This window comes from Thamnophis elegans, chromosome 4 (assembly GCF_009769535.1).
Source record: "Thamnophis elegans isolate rThaEle1 chromosome 4, rThaEle1.pri, whole genome shotgun sequence".
Taxonomy (NCBI): Eukaryota; Metazoa; Chordata; class Lepidosauria; order Squamata; family Colubridae; genus Thamnophis; species Thamnophis elegans.
The window spans coordinates 71,989,358-72,010,073 of record NC_045544.1 but is presented as its reverse complement, the minus strand read 5'-3'; the positions used below and the strand labels follow the sequence as shown (position 1 = coordinate 72,010,073).

The window sequence follows — 20,716 nt, the reverse complement described above, 5'->3', positions numbered from 1 at the left end:
CAAGGACCCTATAATTCCTGGTTAAATACCAGGAAATGCTGGTATTTCCATGTAGAGTTGTTGTTATCAAAACAATATGAGTCCGTCTTTTTTGAACAAAGCCAAATTTTATTATACTGTCTGTAAAATTAGGCAAATGTTTATTATCTGTTGACGAACCCACTACTAATTGTAATATTTTATCTTGGTTTGGTTTTATTTTATTTTTAATTTATAATATTCTTACTTGCAATTCTGCCCAGTTGCCATAATACATTTTACACACACACACACACACACACACACACACACACACACAAACCCCATTCTTTGAACAGGAAGGTACCTCCACTCACTAATCTGCTCTTTAAATAAGTGAAATCAAAACTAACACATGGTTCACTATAGTCCAGTTTTGCCAAAACCTGGAAGTTAATGTTGGTCTCAGATAAAGTATCATCAAATGGTCATAAATTTGCTTGCTGAGCAACTAAAATGTGGTCATGTGACCGGGGGGGGGGGAGAGAGTTGAACATTGTAACTTTGAATCTGGGTTCAGGTATCTTCCAGATATTCCATCATAACTTTGAATGATCACTAAGCCACTGATCATAAGGCAAGGACTACTTGCATTTCAACATGTAGGACTTCAGACGGGTTAAAAGGAGTAACGAGTTAAGCTTTGAGAAGTCAATTTGAGCAAACTTCTTTGGGAAGTTTCACAGGCGGTCCTTTTATTTAAACATAATATCATGCTTTTTGAAAAGTCTATATTCAAAATATAAAGAAGAATCCCAGAGAAATTGATTTAGAATACTGAAATATCATCACTTTTCAGCCCTCAAAGGATCTGATGAAATGCAGAGCTTTAGTACTGCTAAGGGAAAATACTTGCACATTAATTATTATAATGTTTAGCTATTTATTCTTATGCTAATACAACCAGCCACTAGCTAACTAGTTTGCATGATTTTGTCTTATAGTTACATTTATTTGTGAAAGTACTTACAGCATTTGTGAACATAGATCACACAAATAGATTACAAATCTCACTTAAAAATAACTTCTAGGCATTTTAATGTATCTTCTACCTAGGGAAACAAAGGAGAAAGCTGTGCATTCTTCTGCATCTATCTTTTGTTATTTATATCCACTGTAAGTACTAAACGGCAAATGTAAATACCAAAAGCAAATGGAATTCACAAACATACTATGGTAATATTATGAAGAGGACACAGCCAGCACAAAAGAGGCAACTGTGAGATGACATGTGAACTCCACCTAACATTTTGAAAAGTAAAGCCTTTTATTCCCTGACTGCTTTCACCATAATATGCTTTGCTTCAGATATGAAGCAGATATGTCATTACCTGTTCAATATTGGAAAAGTACTTTTTCATTTCTTTTTCATGGAATTGGTATTGGATGGACATGACCAACATGCTGATCTTTGGTATCTTCCAGATACAAAGGAGGAAGGGAGTTCCTTGCTCAAGATATATTAAGAATCTAAAATTATTTTTCTTAAAGGAAGCATCAACTACTTTTTTGTTTGTTTATAAAACTGGATAAAATTTACAACCATGTTTACTCTTTCAAAGGGGACAGAATCTGCCCTAGCTTAGCTAAAGGAAGTCTTTAAACTTTCAGAAATTAAGAGATTTACCTCACAAGAGGTAGGATTGTGTTGTTGGGGTTTTTTTGAACACTTGTGTAGCATATCATACATCACAGAGAGGTCTCTAGCTATGCCAGTGGTAATTAATCAAAGAAAATGAATTACTTCCAATCAAAATTCCAACTACCTTCAAGTTTGGGGAAGAGAGAAGAAGGTAATTATAGGAAGGTTGGATCTTATTCCCTAATTGAGTCCATGATTTCTGCCTCACAGTTTCCTGCTGGCAACACTGTTCTTCAAGTAATTGTTGCCACTCGTGAGATATTTCTACCCACAGAGGTTTAAAAAATATGCAATGGAGAAAATGAGAAATACTTTTAACTGCAATTTTACTACTATGTAAAAATGTATTATGCATTACATGGTCTGCTTATAAATTATATTTGGAATATAAAGTGGAAAAGTATCATTTCATCTGACAGCAATTATAAATGTAGTGATTAAGTAACAATGATTTTCATTGTTGCTACAGATGGAGTTATGCAAGTTGTTAAACTCCAATGAATATAGTTTCTCTTCATTTTGGCCTGTTCAGAAGAAGCAGACAGGTGAAAAATTGATGTTAGAATGTGAATATCATAATACCAAGAAAAATATGTGTTCTGCATTGTGGCCCTAGTGGAATCACACAGTTCAGAAAACCCTAATTTTCAAACAAAAAAGGGGAACAAAACTTAAAATGTATATATTTTGCCACATATAAGAATATCTAACGAATCTTTTTTTAGAATTTGAATTGTCATCAGTTTCTATTTCTAATATTTTATCTTAATAGATATCATTTCACCTTGATTGTGCTGGTTTTTCTACCCTTTCATATTAAATTTATTTTTTCAAGGCTGGAACATACATATTTGGAAACAAAACTGCATCAACATAACCATTTTATTTATCACTTAAAATGAAACTACAAGATATATCTGAGGATCCTTTTTAAAAATTAAAACTAACAAGACTAAAAAAATACACTCCCAACTCTGTTAGATAAATATATCCTCAGATTTTCTTTAATGTATCACCTATTACTAAGTTGGTGCATTTCAAAAACAAGCTGCATAACCTTGTTGCTGAATCAATAAACTAGATTAGATCATCAGTCTCTGTTATTATAGTACTATTATAGCAAAACCTCTAACACCTTTTTCATCCTGCCCATTGAGCAAGGTTTCATAGGCACACATAAAACAACAAAACGTTTAAAGTCTTGAAATGAGATGGACTTCAGAATGAAATATGTGGAAGGCTTTATCGAAACACATAGGATCCAATTCACCCATCACAATAAATCAGACTTTGTTGACTTTGGACCTGTTGTAATCTAGCAAGTGTACTGGTTGACACCACCATGTGAAGCAGTTAAACAAACCAAGGAACTGCTATTAATTTTCACTGCTATGTTTCAATAGCGAGCCTCATCTTGTTTTTCTCCAAACAAAACTCAAAAGATAAAATTTATTCTTGATTTAAGGTTTTAACTCATGAGAATACCAATAAATGGATTTCTCTAACAATTTAACATATTGTTAATAGCATGGATCATGTTAAGGGCACTGAATAATGAATAATGCTGACATTGTAAATTGTTCAAAGTGTTGTAAAGCGTTATGGGGCGGTAAATAAGTCTAAATGCTATTGCTACAGAAGCACATTCCTCATTCTAATGCAAGTAAACAGAAACAACCTTAAATACCAGGTACTCACTGACACAATCTTCACATCTTTCTTTCAGAAAGAGAAAATCAATGTGAAAATAAAAAGGTAAAGATTCCCCTCGCACATAAGCGCTAGTCATTCCTGATTCTAGGGGGCAGTGCTCATCTCCATTTCAAAGCCAAAGAGCCAGTGCTGTCCAAAGATGTCTCCATGGTCCTGTGGCTTGCATGACTAAACGGCAAAAGCATATGGAACACTGTTACCTTCCCACCAAAGGTGGTTCCTATTTTTCTACTTGCATTTTTACATGATTTCGAACTGCTAGGTTGGCAGAAGCTGGGACAAGTAACCGGACCTCACTCCGTTAGGTGGTGCTAGGGATTCGAACCACTGAACTGCCGACCTTTCTGATTGACAAGCTCAGCGTCTTAGCCACTGAGCCATCACGTGCCTTAATGTGAAAGTATAGTTGTGGAAATCTAGGCCAAGGATTCTAGATAGTCCATGTTTTTTTTTTTCCAGCTTTGACTTTCTGATAGAAGCTTCCCTTTCTTCTCTCCTTCCTCAATAAAAGATGCTAAAACTTGTTCCTCTCAAAATGTACTATTAGTTGGTCCAGCAAAGATTTCAGTCCAATCCATCAAACCTGTTTCCTGAAGAATATCCTTGTAATGGGCCACTCCAACTTGAGGGCTAAAGGCCACCTGGCTTTCATCTCATGTGGAACTATTTAATTTATAGAACAATCTGTTTGACTACAATGATGAACGCACATGTCTTCTTCAAATGCCTCATGGGGTATTCCTCCTTGTTCCCATTTCTGTAACCATAGTAACTTGGAGGAGAAACAGTTTTTGTTCTTCCTCTCAGAAATTATTTCCAAGGGATAATGGTTTTAACTCTCATTTGTCCTACAGCAATTAACTTTTGACTTACTCTAAGTCCCAGTGCAGAACTTTCAGCAGACAAGATAACTTTTTCTCTTGCTTCATTGTTAATATTCTCTTGATGAATATTGGCAGCACATATTTCAGAAGCTGACTGGAGTTTTTTTTTAAAAATAGAATACTAAAAAATATTTGTGGCCAAGAAAGCCCACCTCCACATGCAATGAAAAGAATCTATGAAAGTTCCATCTGCTTTAACCTATTTTTCCTCACTTATTTTGAAAGAGGGCAGGATTTTGTTTTATTTCTATTTCTCTAAATTTCTAAGCAAACATACTTGCTATAAATAAACTAAAATGACAAGGAAGGAAGCAGTCCTTTCTCCTAAGGAATAATATAATCATATAACGATTGAAATGAACTATGGCTAATGCACCAGTGATCCATTATAAATAGCATATATTACAGTTGTCTCCAAGAAATTTCAGTCAATTAATTACCAGAATCTTGGTTAATTACATTTGCATGCATTTTTCCACAACCCTCATATTTCACATGACAACTAACTGTCTTCTTTTGGCTTTATTGTTATATATGATGTACTTTAATGTTTGTTAATATTAATGTTTGGTCTAGTGGTTAAGGCACCAGGCTAGAAACCAGGAGACCAAGAGTTTTTGTCTTGCGTATGCTCAAAAGCTGTCTAGGTAACCTTGGGCCAGTCAAGGTTAGTGCAACTCTCTTCACAGGGTTGTTGTTGTTGTAGGGAAAATAGGAGGAAGAAGTATTAGGTATGTTTGCTGCCTTGAATTACTTATAGCAATAATAAAGGTAGAATTAAAAAAATAACTTTAAAAAAAACTATTTTAAACACCATTGATTCTGAATAGGGATTTACAAAGAAGCATATTTCTTCTGAATACGAAAGTTAATACTTTTCATCTGTACCAGAGGGAGAATAAGAGAAAGAGGCAAAGCAAAGTCCAGTGAAGATTCACAAGATTGGTCTTATGATGAAAAGTTATATTGTTAAAACTGAACCAGGTGTCTCTTCTTTGCTGGGCTCCTGGTTATTAGAATGCTTCTCTTCATTTAATATGATGCTAAGAATGAAGGTTGATGGAGAGGTTGCACTGGATTTTATATAAAGTTCTTGTGATAACGAACTATATACAGTTTTAATTCTTGATTTAATGCATACTGTACTGTAAATTGCTTAGAGTCATCTGCTCCCAAGGCAATATAAAGTCTTATAAATAAACAAATAAATAATCCAATCCTGCCATCCACAAAGTATATTTCCTGAAATATTCTTGCTCCATGCTCATACTTATTTGAGCTGGCATAATATATGGTTCATCTTAAAACAAAATCAACTGTAAAAACTCCTTTTAGATATGTGTAAAATATTCCCATTCCTCACATTCAAAATGCTGATTTTGTACCCAAACCTGCTTCTAGTGGGAAATAAACCGCCTCACTCATGTTGCTTTTGAGCTGAAAAGTAGTTGAGTTCAAAATACTCAGATCTGAGCTCAGAACACTATCAAAATGTTAGAAACAGAATGCTTCTCATTAAAACAACTCTTTTATATTTAAAAACATGCATACTGAATTGTGCAATAGGGAATATCAAATCTGAAGTGTTTTGCACACCTTTCGGAGTTTCTGCATATTCTTTCCAATTTTGTTTTAAAAGAAAGGACTCACTTAATTCCCCCATTGCATGATAATTATGCCCTGAACTATTAATATACAGAATAAAAATAATTACTTATGGCGGAAACATTCCACGTTCAGAAATATAATTTCAGGCATTTTTTAAAAATATACAATAACAAAGTATGTCAGTATTTGATTTCTACATCTTAAGATCTTGTCCATCGAACTCTTTACTCTTCTGATCATCCAGGGTCCAGCGACCTTTAGTCTGAAGAACAGTTGGATTCACATTTATTTAAAGGTGAGCATATCTCTTTGCATGACTTGGGGTTTTGAGAAAGCAGATTACTGGACCATACCGAAAACGCATTCAAGCAAATACAAAATACGTTCCAATAAAGATATGGCATATGATTCTTCAACCCTCATACTCCATTCAGGCCAGAATTTAAGAATTACTTCAGAAAGCACTTCAGATCTTGCCCCCACATCCTTTGATCGTGAATTAAATTATGCATAATTGTAGACTGCTTTGGTAAGAAAGCCAGAAGAGAGATCTTATAGGCCAAAGTGGGACTGTTTATAAATAACACAGGCTCTAACATGCCAGGTCTGTAATCAATATCCATAAAACATGGCTAAGCTTGGACAGAGGTGAAGAGCAGGTTCATTTAATGCAAATGTGGGAGCTGCTTATTATTTTATTTTCTCATAATCTCATAGTTGTTTCCATGCCATGTGAGTGAACAGCTAAGTGATGTAATAATAATGTCTAGTACTACCAGAACTATTTGCTACATAAAAATAAGCCAAGCATGGGTTAGCTAATTTATTAATAATTGCATTATTGTATTATTATTATATTAATCTCTGAAATAATGCCTTTGTTAGTCAATACTAGTTCAAAATCCTTTTTTACATTTGAGAAGCAATTATTGGAAGTCCTCAAACATATTTAGTCATAAGACTGCTAAAATGTCCTATGAAATCATTTCCATGAATTAGATATATATGGACAAACAGATATCAGGTTATATGAGTCTTCTAACTCTCTTGCTAAGTGTAATTCTCTGCAATATGCACCTCTTTAATTGATTGGGAATTAATTTAGAAAAAAGAGAAGGGTCAGAAATTACATGACATATTATTTTCTTCTTTCACTGCACTATCCTTAAGCATTTTAATTTCAGTTCATTTGAGACTGGCATTAACGCCATTAAAAAGCAATGTAACTATGATTTTAGAGCAATGTACATGAAATTAAAAAAGAATAAGAATGAAATACATTTGCTAAGATGGATTGACATTCTGCTAATTTTACTGTTTGTCAAGAATGTACAAGAAGCTATTCATTTCTAGTTGGAGTTGATTTTGGTACTTAATCTGTATTTATAGAGAGGGATGCAAGACAGAAAAAGATAACAAATCATTACCTTTCTCAAATGTTAATGATATACCATTGATAATTGCTGAAAACCTACACCTATTTTCGTGGGAATAAGCCTGATCAAATCAGAGCAAACATGCATAGAATTACACTGTAAATAACTATTTTTTTTAATTGCAAGCATGTATCAAGTTAATAGGGATAGTTGATTCAACCATACTGTTACAGGAAAATATTTATCTACTGATTAGTCTGGAATAGTCTATTTAATACATATGTTAATCCCTTATCTAATACTTAATCTATTATTGTGCAGTATATGATTTAGTGAGCCCTCTTTTAAGATCATTTTTTTGAGGTTAGCGTTATTTATACTAATTAAAAATGTCTTCGAAGAAATAGGCACTAAAGAGTCAGCATTGCAGGTACAAAGATAGCCAGGAAAAAGATTGAAGCCTGGGCAACAGGCCCCTTGTCAGTTAACAGGAGTGTTGAATTACCACCAGTTTATCAATACTTAGAACCCAAGGGCTTGGCAGCACAAGGAAACGCCAGTGAATCACCAGTGATCAACACACCAATCAGCCAATAGGAAGGCACCACATAAACATGACTCACAGAACAGCCCAAAGCACGTATTTCAGTAGAGAGAATTTCCCTGAAGATGGGTTCCAGCATAAGTCCGAAAACTCGGAAGAGTAAATCTCTGGTCCCAGTGACCTACCCAAATTCGATCTCACATCATTATCCCGGGACACATATATTTGCCTTCATTGTCAATACTGTCTGAGCAAGCATGGAAGAATAAATACACAGTTGTTGGGGGAAATCTCATGCACAGGGCATAACTTTTCCTTGTTTTGAAGCTACTTTGGCGATTAAAGAAACAAGCTATTGTATCTTGCCTCTTTGTTAATACAAACTAGTTATGATAAAAATTTCAGCCAGTGCCAAGTGACACACACAGCTTGAAAAGATGCCTTTTGGGGAGGGGGGGGGTCACAATTTTTGTTTTGCTGCAACAGATTAGTAGAACTATAAGGGTTTAATCTGTACCTTGCCCAATCCTGGATTATCTTTCACCTTGCTGACTGCCCTTAATAAACAAGGTGGAGCAGGTGGAGGTGAGATCTGCAGGATCATGCTGAATTTGGTGGCAAATAGATGAGATTCAGAAACGGAGGATGCAGAGGGTCGGTGCTTCTTCTTTTTGGATGACAGATTCAACTTCTGAGCAGCTCTGTAGAGGAAAAAGAAAGGGAAATGAAGATGCTATCAAATAATTAATGAAATCTCCACCATGTTGCCAAGTGATGTCAGCAACAAAATTGCCTGTGTTTATTGCATGAATCATTCTTAATAAAAACCAGGCAAGAATTTTAAAAATGGCTAAATTTATACAAGGCACTTTTTAATTGTATAGTTCTTCAGCTAAGAATATAGGCCAGATTGTAGACAATAAAAAAGTAATACAGCATATAAATATAAATAAATATTAGAGAATTCTGTTTCATAATGGATATTTGGTTCACAAAATATATTTTTCTTGGGTGTCCTGTGCATACATGTGAAATATTTGGCTATAAGGGGACAATTGTGGTTGTGTTAATTTCTATTAAGCGGCCCAAGGGAAATCAAGAAATATATAAAGAACTTATACCAAGATATTTTGAACTTAAACCAACATATAGTCTGTCATGCAGAAGGAGAGAAAAGAGAGAGAGCGATGTAGAGATGTATGCATGCAGCTGAGAATCAAACATATAAGCAGCAACTCAGAAAGTTAAATAAGCTGCACTTTGATTTAAGTAAGGAGAACTATAATTTCCTATGCTTTCAATACCTAAACAGACATTTCAATTTAGGACATTGCTACAATCCAACTTCCAAATATACCGTATGGCTACAATTTTTAATTTGCTGTGATCGTATGGAAACGCCTTTAGCACTGAAAAATAATTTTCTCCTGTAATGTTGCCATTGGAGTCACACTTTATATGTTCATAAAGAGTAGATGAAGTTAGAAGTTCCTTAGAAATCTACATGGTTGGACAGATTGGAACTCTGACCTCTCTTTTTTAAGGGTCCAATATATTTTAATTTTTTTATATATTTTAAAATTCCACAAATTTGACGTGCCATTATATAATCAATGTGTGGGGACGAGTATAGACCATTGCTACATAAATGTAGTTTTCTCTTTAGCAGCTGAAAGAAAAATGTTTTGCAATGAGCTCTCTCTCTAATTGCCATTAAGTCCTCCTCCTCCTCTACATTCTCTAGTCTAGTTGGAAGATCACATTGAATCTTAGACCTTGATCGGTTCAAACTTAATATGCATTTAATTGAGCTCTTGTAATTAGATAGATTTATTTAATACATGTTGAACTAACTCCATAGGGATGCCAATGAAATAACAGCTTGCCAAAGGTAAAGGCACAAAGACTTGCAAAGATGGGAGGGAAGTCAAATGGTGAAACAAATGTTACTTAGTGATTTAAAAAGGGACAATGACTTCAATGGAGCTTGCCTCACTTCAGCAAAGAAACTGTGATCTCAGAGAATTTGAATAAGGCATTGAAGGCATAGTAGTCAAAGATACTAGATATATAGCAAAAGGATAGACAATCTGCTCACAGGTGTCTTGCTCTAAAAAAAAACACTTGCCACCAAAATAGAATTTGGGTAGAATGGGTTTGTAAGACTGGGAACTGAATTTAGTGTGCATTTAGATGTTATTTCATGTAGCTTTTGGTGTAGTAGAGTCATCTGTTGGCACTTTCTCAAGTAACCGTTCCTGCCTTACTCACAGACAGACTGGCCTTTCTTATGACAGCCTCAAAAAGAGTATCTCACTTTGCTTCATCACAAAGCCTTCCTCAAACAAGATAATGCTAGCCCATGCAATACAAGCTGGTGGACACCAGAAATCATCAAATGCTATCTGGTACAAGGGCTGACTTTACAACCAGAGTATTTATGAAATTTGGGTTTGAAAATGAATCAGCTAAGAACTTGAATATTTTTTGGCAATTGCCCATGCTTTCTTTAAACAGCTTTCCTTACCCTGGGGCTAGGGAGTTTGTGAGGCCACCAAATGTGGTCTTGATGGACTATAAATAATCTTTAAATCTAGTCTATCTTCCTCCTTTCGTTTATACACTTTACTCTCCAAATTGTTATTCAATTGTCCATTTTTCAATTCTGTAGTTTTCATTAATGCTTACCAAAATAAATGTTCTGTATAAAAGATAAAGATATAGCTCTCTTGAGTATACTCTGAAAGCCTTGCATCATATTTTTAAGCTTTTGAATCGATTAAGTTTTAAGAATGGCAACATCTTAATTTATGCCAATGTACACTTCCAAGGCAGATTCTTTGTGATATCTACAGCTTATACCCAAATTATGTCCTTATACTTGGTTAGATGTTTCTACTGTTCTTTCTCTGCTGTTTCTTTTCCCAAATATCCTTACCCTTTGTTGTTTTGTTACTTAATTAGTATTTAATTTTTAAAAATATGTATTGAACCAAAAGATCTATTGCTGACATTTTTTCTTAAAGAATAAGAAACATTGTTGGAAGACATATGGCCTTTTCAAAACAGAATGATATGCCATTTTGACAGTACTAACCTTTGGAATGTCATTAAAACAAAATAACCTGATTTCATGTTGGCCAACAATTGAAAATGAATGTAAAATACATATACTGTATTTTGTCTCTCTTTTTCTATTAGAAGTGAAAAATGAAGAAATGTGGATAATAATATGATAGTTACAAGCTCCTCTCTTATCTATGGAAAAAGGCCCAAGAAAGTTTTCTTTCCAAATGCATCAAAATAAGACAATTTAGAAAAAGTAATTGATGTTCACAAGATACTGCTTAACTATATGTATAAATGTGATTATCACAATGGTGCTAATTCAAAGTGGATCTTTCAAACCATCAGACATTCAGGAAATTTATTTTACAGTATTGTATTATGTCCTTAAAGAGTTATACAGTGACTTATGTACAGGAACCTATGAAAAATCAGATTGTTTCCCCAAATGAGATAGAAGATGTTCATCAATCCTTGAGACACATTTGGCCCTCCCAAAATTGAAGAAGCAAAACCACAACAGTGATTGTTAAAACAACAATATTTCAAACTAGTAATCTCAAATAAAATGCGGTTAGAAATAAAATGTTAACATTGACATAAAACTGCTAGAGGAAGTTGTCTGTCAGTTTGTGGTAGGTATCGTCAATATGATGACTATACTCAAATGAATATTATCATGCCAAATTGGGGATGTAATAAAAGTTCTGACCTGGAATCTGGTGGGCTTATGTGCATGAAATCAATAAGTTAAATCTGTGCTAGATGGCACTACTGTTTGTCAGTAAATGACCTGTCTGAATTCTGGTTCCAATACTAACTTTCCACATAATCACACATCCTCTAAAAGAACATTCATATTTTGGGATCCTGGTAGAATCTCAGTTTATGCTAGAAAAGCAAGGGGAAGCTATGGGCAGGGTGATCTTTGTCCAGCTTCAGCTGATAATAAAGAAGAATATTTGTAGTTCAGGGTTGAAAATGAGAGGTCCTGGGGCTCTCTGGGCTTGATTGCTTTCTTGCAGATGTTTCAATACCCAATGAAACATTGTCATCTGCAAGAAATCAGCCAAGTTTAGAGAGCACCAAGGATCCCCTCATTTCAGTTGATGGTCCTGATAACAGTGACCCATGCTCTCTTGCAACTAGACTATTGCAACACATTCTTCCTAAAGCTGCATTTAGATTTTAGCAAGGGTTTGATCTTCAAGCTTGTTTCAATTTAGTTTCTGAACCTTTCATTGCCAGGCTAGGTAACATAATCAGCAGGATTTTTTTGTCCTATTCTCCTTGGTTTATAAATGTCTTGGGTCTTCTGCTTTTAGATTATCCAGAAGTTATAATTAGTCTAAAATCTGGCAATCCTTCCGCTAACTAGAGATAGATTTAGACAGGGATTGCTACAGACACTACACTAGTTACTATTTTCATTAAAGATACAATTCAAAATGCTTATGATTGCCTTTAAAGTTTACATGGTTGCTTTCATTGAATTATATTTGCTAGCAAGATTTGTTCCTGACTATCCTTTATTTGAACAGGGAGTCCTGAGGGGTTCCATTATACAGGATGTGACAGGGCAGGAGCTAGACAGCCTGCCTTTTTAGTGGCTTCTCCAATTCCGGGAAACACTCTGATTCCTGGGATCCTGGCTTTTTAGGAAGGCACTTAAGAGTTTATTATTCCTTAAGGGTGTTTGGAATTTGATCACCAAGAAGCAGGATGGTGAACCTATGGCATGTGGAGCCATATCTGCCAGCACGGGAGCCGTCAGGTCCAGCATGCATGCGCGTGCCAGCCAGCTGATTTTTGGCCTTTCAGAAGGCCAGGCGAATCCATTTTTACCCTCCCAAGGCTTTAGGAAAGCCTCTGGAGCCTGGGGAGGAGAAAAAGAGGCCCAATGGGTCTACCAGAAGTTCAGGCCCAATGGGCTCATTTTTCACCCTCCCCAAGCTCCAGAAGCTGGAAATGGATCATTTCTGAACTTCCAGTAGGCCATTTGGGCCCATTTTTCACCCTCCCCAGACTCCGGAAGCTGGAAACAGATCATTTCTGAACTTCCAGTAGGCCTGATGGACCAGTTTTTTGTCCTTCCCAGGCTCTGGAGTCTTTCCTGGAGCCTGAGGAGGGTGAAAACAGACTCCCCCAGCATCCAGAGGAAATACCAAGCTCAGCTTGGAGGTGAGCAGTGTGGTGCGTATGGGGAGGATGTATGTGCACCACGCATTTATGGTGGGGCTCTTTGCATTATGGTTGTTAGCACACACGTGCACTATTGTGCATGCACGCTCGCATTTTTGCCACCCATCAACAAAAAGGTTAGCCATCAACCTAGAAAAATGGCTAAAACATTCAATTCTGGATATACAGTTCTTCTATATTAGAAATCTATACCGTATTTTTCGGAGTATAAGACGCACCAAGGTTTTGAAGAGGCAAATAAAAAAAGTAGATAGGTAGATAGAGGGCTAGAGAGGGAGAGGAAGAAAGAAAAATACAGTAGGTAGGTAGGTAGGTAGGTAGGTAGGTAGGTAGGTAGGTAGGATGTCAGCTCTCAGGCTGCCATCCAGGGGGAACCTGTCCATCCCAATGCCCGCTCGGCCATGCTTACACGGCACTAATGCTGCCACATTGATGTTGCCTCTCTGATGTCGATTGAGCCTGTAGCTGCATGTGGCTCTTCTACTCGGGTGCAACTGCCTACTCTGATGTAACTCTTTTGCTTGGATGCGGCTTACCAGGAAAGAGGCTATGATGTCACTGAGTGGGGGTGTGGCTGAGGGTGTGGGTCATGGTGATGGTGGGTGGGTGTCATCTGGGTGGAGTTGTGGGTGGAACTGGGTGGGGTAATGGTGTGTATGTATGTGCGTGTATATATATATATGGGTGATGGTGTTAGCTTGGTTAGAACTGACTTGGATTTGATTACCTTTGTATCATTGTCATTTAGTGCTGGTTATCATGTAGTTTCTTAGATAGAGATAAAAATTTTTCACCAAACAAACTGAATCTCTGTTTGTATGCAATGTGAACGCCAGAACGTGACATAGGTAGATAAAGGGATATATATAGAGAGAGAGAGAAAGAGAGAGAGAGAGATAGAGAGAGAGAAAGAGAGAGAGAGAGAGACAGAGAGAGAGAGAGAAATACAGTAGATAGGTAGGGAGAAAGAGAGAGAGTAGGTAGAGGGGGAGAGAGAAAGAGAGAGAGAGAGGGAAATACAGTAGGTAGGTAGGGAGAGAGAGAGTAGGTAGGTAGATGTTTCCAGGTGTATTTATCCATGTGCTGGAGAAGAAATCACTGACAAACCTTAAGACTTTGTTTCTGCTGGCACAGCACTTGATTAATGTAATTCTCATCAGTTTTTGCCAAAATGGGCCCATTTTTTCCAAATAAAAGGCATGAATAGCCTTGGGGAGACTTGCAGAGTGCTCCTGGGGAAGGCAAATCTGAGCAAAAAACAGCCCATTTTTTCGTGAAAACAAGCCTGTTTTTTGTCAAAAAATGCATGCATAGCATTATGGAAGCTTATAGAGTGCTGCTGGGGGCTGGAGGGGCAAAACCAGCCCACTTTTGCTCATCTCTGCCCTTCCCAGCTCCCAGGAGCTCTCTAGAAGCCTCCATGAGGCTATGCAGGGCCATTTTGATGAAGGGGCAGGGCTTCGGGAGGCATAAAATGCTTTATTCTATGTATAAGATGCACCTAGATTTTCAACCTCTTTTTTGAGGAAAAAAGGTGTCTTATACTCCGAAAAATATGGGTAGTTTACTCATCAACTACTTACTTCTCAAGAGTGCTTTAAAAACCAAAATGGAAATTTCATAGGTTTAAAGTAGAATTTTAGAGTTAATTTATGTGGGAAACCTGCACATACATGCACTGAGTATTGGTCTTACCAGGCTTAGCAGTAAATTCATTATAATACAGAGCTAGGTGTGTCATACATGTATTATTGCCAAAAGACAACAATACTATGATTCTTGATATAGAGGAACAATACAAAATTAATCAAGTAATAACTTAGTCAACTCTTGAATTGATACTTCTGATAAAAATACACCTTTGGGGTACATTTGGTTTTGTGTGGAGGATGGCTCAAATATACAACATATGCATTTATAGTTAAAGGAGCTCTTTTCCAAGATTTCTAGTTAATTTAATGTAGTACTATGAATGACTACTCAGTTAAGTGCTGCTATGAATTCAGTAGAATTTACTTCCTATAAAATATATTTATGCTGCAATCTTAGCCCAGCCAATCAAAGGAAAGAAAATTAAGAGTTTATGCATAATGAAGATCCCGCTGAGTGAGATTAATCACACCTGAATTCTTCAATTTAATTTCAGAATGTAACTTTCTTCAAATGGCAACTATTGCAGCTCAGTGGTCCAAGACACAGCTGAATATAATTTTAGTTTCTGCTTGCATCTGTGTTTTTGTCTATATGCTTATATGCCTACCCATATCTCTATGAACTTGCCTCTTCAAAACCAAATAAATCCTTGATGCTTGCTGTTCTACGTTAAATCATAAACTCAATTTCATTAAAATAATCATAAACTCAATTTCATTAAAATAGTAAAACAAGTTATCCTTTTTGGAACTATTTCAATATATTCCTTGGGTGATTTAAGCCACTCTTTTATAATACCTGTTAACTAACTCAACTGGAAGTATTATAGTCATAAAGCAAATCATTGTGATACCTTTATATACAATTATTACACACAGTCAAGACCAATTCATAATTTAATACAAAATTTGCCCTGGCACTGAAAATTTTGAAAAGCCTTTGTTAAATAGCTAATTAAATCAGTAGGGATTTTTCTCTAATCGGAGACACTGATTTATCTTGCAGTCCAATCAGCATAGTTTCAATGAAGCATTCTCTCCTCCCTCCCAGCCCTAAGTCATTTAAAAAAGGGGGGGGGACAGAATTTTTCCACGACCAGAGTAGGCGTGGTTTTGCTGTCTGCACCACGCAGATGGGGCTTGCTTGTTTGCGTGGACCAGTTTCTGGCATGCCGTGGACCAGTGCTGGGACCCCTGCTATATAACACTATGAGGTAATGGTTAAGGCAATTCTCCTAAAATTGTTAGACTACTCTTTTCCTTTTCACACTTGTGCAATGGGCTATTATAACCTGATTTTTAAAAGTCAAGAAAGCCTATTGTTATTCCATTGGTTTATGGAGTTTACAGGATTTGCATTCTTCTAATATCTCCAGTGAGAAAACCTGATATACATATAATAGATATTTCTAGTCATTTAAATATTTCTTTGTCTCTGAGAAAATCAACTTATGGTGATAGAAAGACTATAATGCAATTGTACTGAGGCTCTGCAGCTACAAATCTTGTCATTTTGTGAGAGTTGAAACACTTCAGAAGCGGGCAGCTTTTTCATTAATTTGCATACATTATCATTCAAGACCATCACAGCAAGTGGCCTTCTGTATTTAATTACAATTTAAAACTCAACCCAACATTTTATGAGCAGCTTAATATAATTATCGAAGTTATGGACCTACCACATTCTAGTTACTAATGTTCCTTAACTATAATGTATAGCAATTACTGCAGTATTTACAAATTGGCCTGTTCTGATTTTAACACATTCTTTTGATACCAAATATTCAAATGCATTTTATTTAGCCTTAAAACAACTAATGATAGAGGTTGAAAATATGGTTAAAAAAATAAATATCTGATAGAATCTTGTGTTTTAAAAACTGTCTGTGGTTCTCCTTGGATAACTCAGAGCTTCCCCCCCCCCCCGCCGCCAAAAAAAATCAACTGCAGCTCTTCTCAATTTCTAAAACTTCTGCTTTGTGGTTTGCAGATCTGGGGTTCCATGGGGATGTTTCCTGTTCAAAGAATGTTGAGATCATTCCATTACTTCAACGCAGAGTTCTGTAGAAAGGTTCATAGGTGATCTTAGCCAGGAGATCAATTCCTAAAACTTCTGACAAGTTTCATGGTCCCGTAAAAAATTGTCCAGCTTGATTTTCCCAATTTGTGCAACCCCTTTCCCCAATCAAGCTTCTGGGTTTAAATGACTATTATTCTCTATGAAAAATAAGTACTTTGGCTTATAGAAAGTGTCCAGCTATAAAAATGTGTCATCATACCCCCATCACTGGTTTCACTGGAAATTTATACATTATACCAGTGTTAATCAACCTTGGTCATCTGAAGATGTGTGAACTTCAACTCCCAGAATCCCCCAGCCATTCTGGGAATTCTGGGAGTTGAAGTCCACGCATCTTCAGGTGGGCCAAGGTTGAAAAGCACCACACTATACTGTACTAACAAGATATCCTTGCCCTGAACTCTGGGATAATCTTTATATATCATCATCAATGAAATGGCAATTTGCAAAGGAAGTTAATTTTACATAGATGATAGGTAGGTAGGTAGGTAGGTAGATGATAGATAGATAGATAGATAGATAGATAGATAGATAGATAGATAGATAGATAGATAGATAGAAGCAGGAAGAGGGAACAGGTCAATTCTTACAAATTTCCTACACTAGGAAAAGATTATTGTGGCTCTAAAGTTAAGGGATAAACTCATTAGTATCAATGTTGTGTGTCAATCTTATAACTTCTTATCCCATAGTTCTTTACAGACTTACAATGATTTTTGTTCTCTTCATTTAGACACATTTTTCATTTTCTGATCCAACCTCTTTTAAATAGTTTAACAACCTGTTGCTAATCACATAAGTACAGGTAATCCTCGGTTTATTACTTTAATTGTGTCTGGAATTTAGTTATAAGTCATGCTGGTCATTAAGTGAATCACCATGTCATCTGATTTTATAACCTTTTTCCAATACTTGCTAAACAAAAGCAAACATGTTAGTTATTAGGAAAACAGTTGGGATGTTGGAAATAACCATGTTTTGGGCAAAAAAAAGCTGTAAATTGTGTCCGTGCCACCCTGTGATGCTACAAATGGCCATAAATGTAAGATGGTTGCCAAACACTCAAAATGCAACTTCGATTGGAGGGGGTGGCGGCTATCGGAACTTTGAAACTGGGTTTTGAGTACCTCTGGGGAGGTCCATCATAACTTTGAATAGTTGCTAATCAACAAATTGTAAATTAAGGACTAACTATTCTTTTGGAACTGGTATTTCTTTTTTCGGATTTGCAGTATACATGCCAACTTTTATTATTAGAGGTTAAATAATGTAGGAATAGTTCACTGTTCAGGCATGTGAGAGCATAGCCTGGTATTCTTTCATATAAGTGTGATGGAGGAGTTGCCATTTAGAAAAAATGGCTGATACAATAATACAGCCATTCACAAAACACACATTTACCAGCAGAAAATTTAGAGAAGCATAGCCTTGTCTGGCTTGCTTTAATCTTTTCTGGGCAACTAGGCCAGCTTCCAAATAAATCCTGAGCTGCAGCTATCCACTAATTTTATTCTCTAAAAATAAATATGAGAACTACATAGGGCTCAGAGGAGTTTTTAAAAAAAATTAAGATAAGGCTTGAGAATAATGCTTTGCTCTGCAATGGATCAGTTTTCCTTTTATTGCTACTACTACTACTACTACTACTACTACTACTACTACTAATAATAATAATAATAATAATAATAATAATAATAATAATTGAGGAAATTCAGGCAAATTGCAAAATCAAAAAAACAATATCACAAGCAGAAATAACTGATATTCAAGACACAACTAAAGACATTATAGTAGAACTCCCAGAAGAAGCTCTCGGGGAGGAAATACCACCACCACCACTAGAACCAGTTATCACTGAACCAACTGATGAACTAACTCAAAAACAAAAAGAATTGAAGGATAAGATCATGGAGCATTTTCTGCTTAATGAGGAAAGGCAACGTTTACCATCATTAAAAACTGTGCCTAAGAAAATTTTGGCCCCTATCATGAAAATGGTTAATGCAGTGTTTTCAACAATTGAATCGGGATCCATCTTGAAAACGAACCAGTTAATGTACAGCACAGCTGTAATAGTCACTAATGAACTAGGCATTAAAATCAAAGTACCTAGTCACACAACAGAAAAAGCATCAAAGCCAAAGTAGAAAATCCGATTAGCACAAAAAGTCAAAAATTAAGGGCAGATGCTAGTAACTTAAAGAACATGCATGAGCAACGGCTTAAAAACAACAAAACCATAGATCGGCTAATCAGAAGATATAGATTGGATACAAGAAACATCAATGAAGCTGTAGAGATTGTAAAACAGCGGATAACAGCAACAGCTAGAAAAATTGAAAGATATGAGGCACGAATCATCCAATATAAACAAAATCAGCAAGTTCGATCAGACCAATGGCATTTTTATCAAAGTCTTAATGTGAATGGTGACACCAAAAGTGAAAAACCAGAAAAGCAGGCCACAGTTGAATTCTGGAAAGAATTGTGGGAAAATGCAAAGGACTACAATAAGGAAGCAAAGTGGATACATGACTTGAGAAAAGCATTGGCAACAAACAAATGCAAGTATTAGAAATAACAACTGAGATGGTCAAAAATCGAGTAAAAAAGGTAAAGAATTGGACATCACCTGGAAAGGACCAATACATGGTTTCTGGCTCAAATATCTGACCAGTTACATGCAATATTGGCCAGGCAACTGAATGAAATTTTACAAAAGGGCCAAATTGATGAATGGTTGACAACTGGAAAAACATACTTGATTCAGAAAGATGCAACTAAAGGAACAACACCTGAAAACTACGGACCAATAACATGCTTGCCAACAACCTTCAAATTACTCACAGGCATTATTGCAGATAACATGATGGATTATTTGGAAACAAACAACATCTTGCCAGTAGAGCAAAAAGGCAACAAAAGAAGGAGCAGGGGCACAAAAGATCAGCTCCTAATTGATAAATGATATTAGAAAATTGTAAGAACAGAAAAACGAACTTGAATATGGTCTGGATTGATTACAAAAAGGCATTTGACTCACTGCCACATAGTTGGATCATAAAATGCTTAGAAACAACGGCATTAGCAAAAATATTAAATCCTTTACTGAAAAGGCGATGAAACAATGGAGAACTGAGTTGGCAGTAGGGAATGAGATCTACGGAATGGTTAATATCAAGCGAGGAATTTTCCAGGGTGATTCACTTTCACCTCTTCTCTTCATCATCACGATGATCCCACTATCAGTAATCTTTAAAAAAATGAAATTAGGCTACCAAACAGCCAAAGAAGCTGAAAAAATTTCGCATTTACTATATATGGATGATTTGAAACTCTATGGAAAATCAGAAACAGAAATCCAATCATTGACGAACACAGTCCCGAGTATTCAGCACCGATATTTCAATGCAGTTTGGCATGGAAAAATGTGCCACTGTATCCATAAAAAGGGGCAAAATCACTGCATGTGAGGGAATTGAAATGCCCAATGGCCAACTAATTAAATGCAACGAAAATGAAGCCTACAAATACTTAGGCATTCTGCAGTTGGATAATATCAAGCATGGAGAAGTAAAACTATTGTCAGGCGAGAGTACACCAACAGAGTTAGGAAAATTTTGAAATCTAAATTGAATGGTGGAAATACAATCAAGGCCATAAATACCTGGGCAATACCAGTTATAAGATACACAGCTGGTATAGTTAACTGGACACAAGCTGATTTGGACATTTTGGACCGAAAAACCAGGAAAACTAATGACAATGCACTATAGTTTACATCCACGTGGTGATACCTGCCCCGAAAATCAGGTGGCAGAGGATTATTACAAGTGAAGCAAACAGTTGAAGAAGAAAAACATGCACTGGCTGATTATTTAAAAGAAAGTCAAGAACATCTATTAATTGAAGTAAAGAACAAAAAACTACT

The 20,716-nt window shown here is 36.0% G+C and overlaps 1 protein-coding gene across 1 annotated transcript in view; it reads right to left on the bottom strand.

Annotated features, from left to right (window-relative positions):
• KIF26B (kinesin family member 26B) overlaps positions 1–20,716 on the bottom strand; it is a 330,120-nt gene that overhangs the window by 103,162 nt on the left and 206,242 nt on the right. Inside the window, exon 5 of the mRNA XM_032214888.1 lies at positions 8,303–8,486. Coding sequence (XP_032070779.1) covers positions 8,303–8,486 — 184 coding nt within the window. The remainder of the gene's footprint in view (positions 1–8,302; positions 8,487–20,716) is intronic.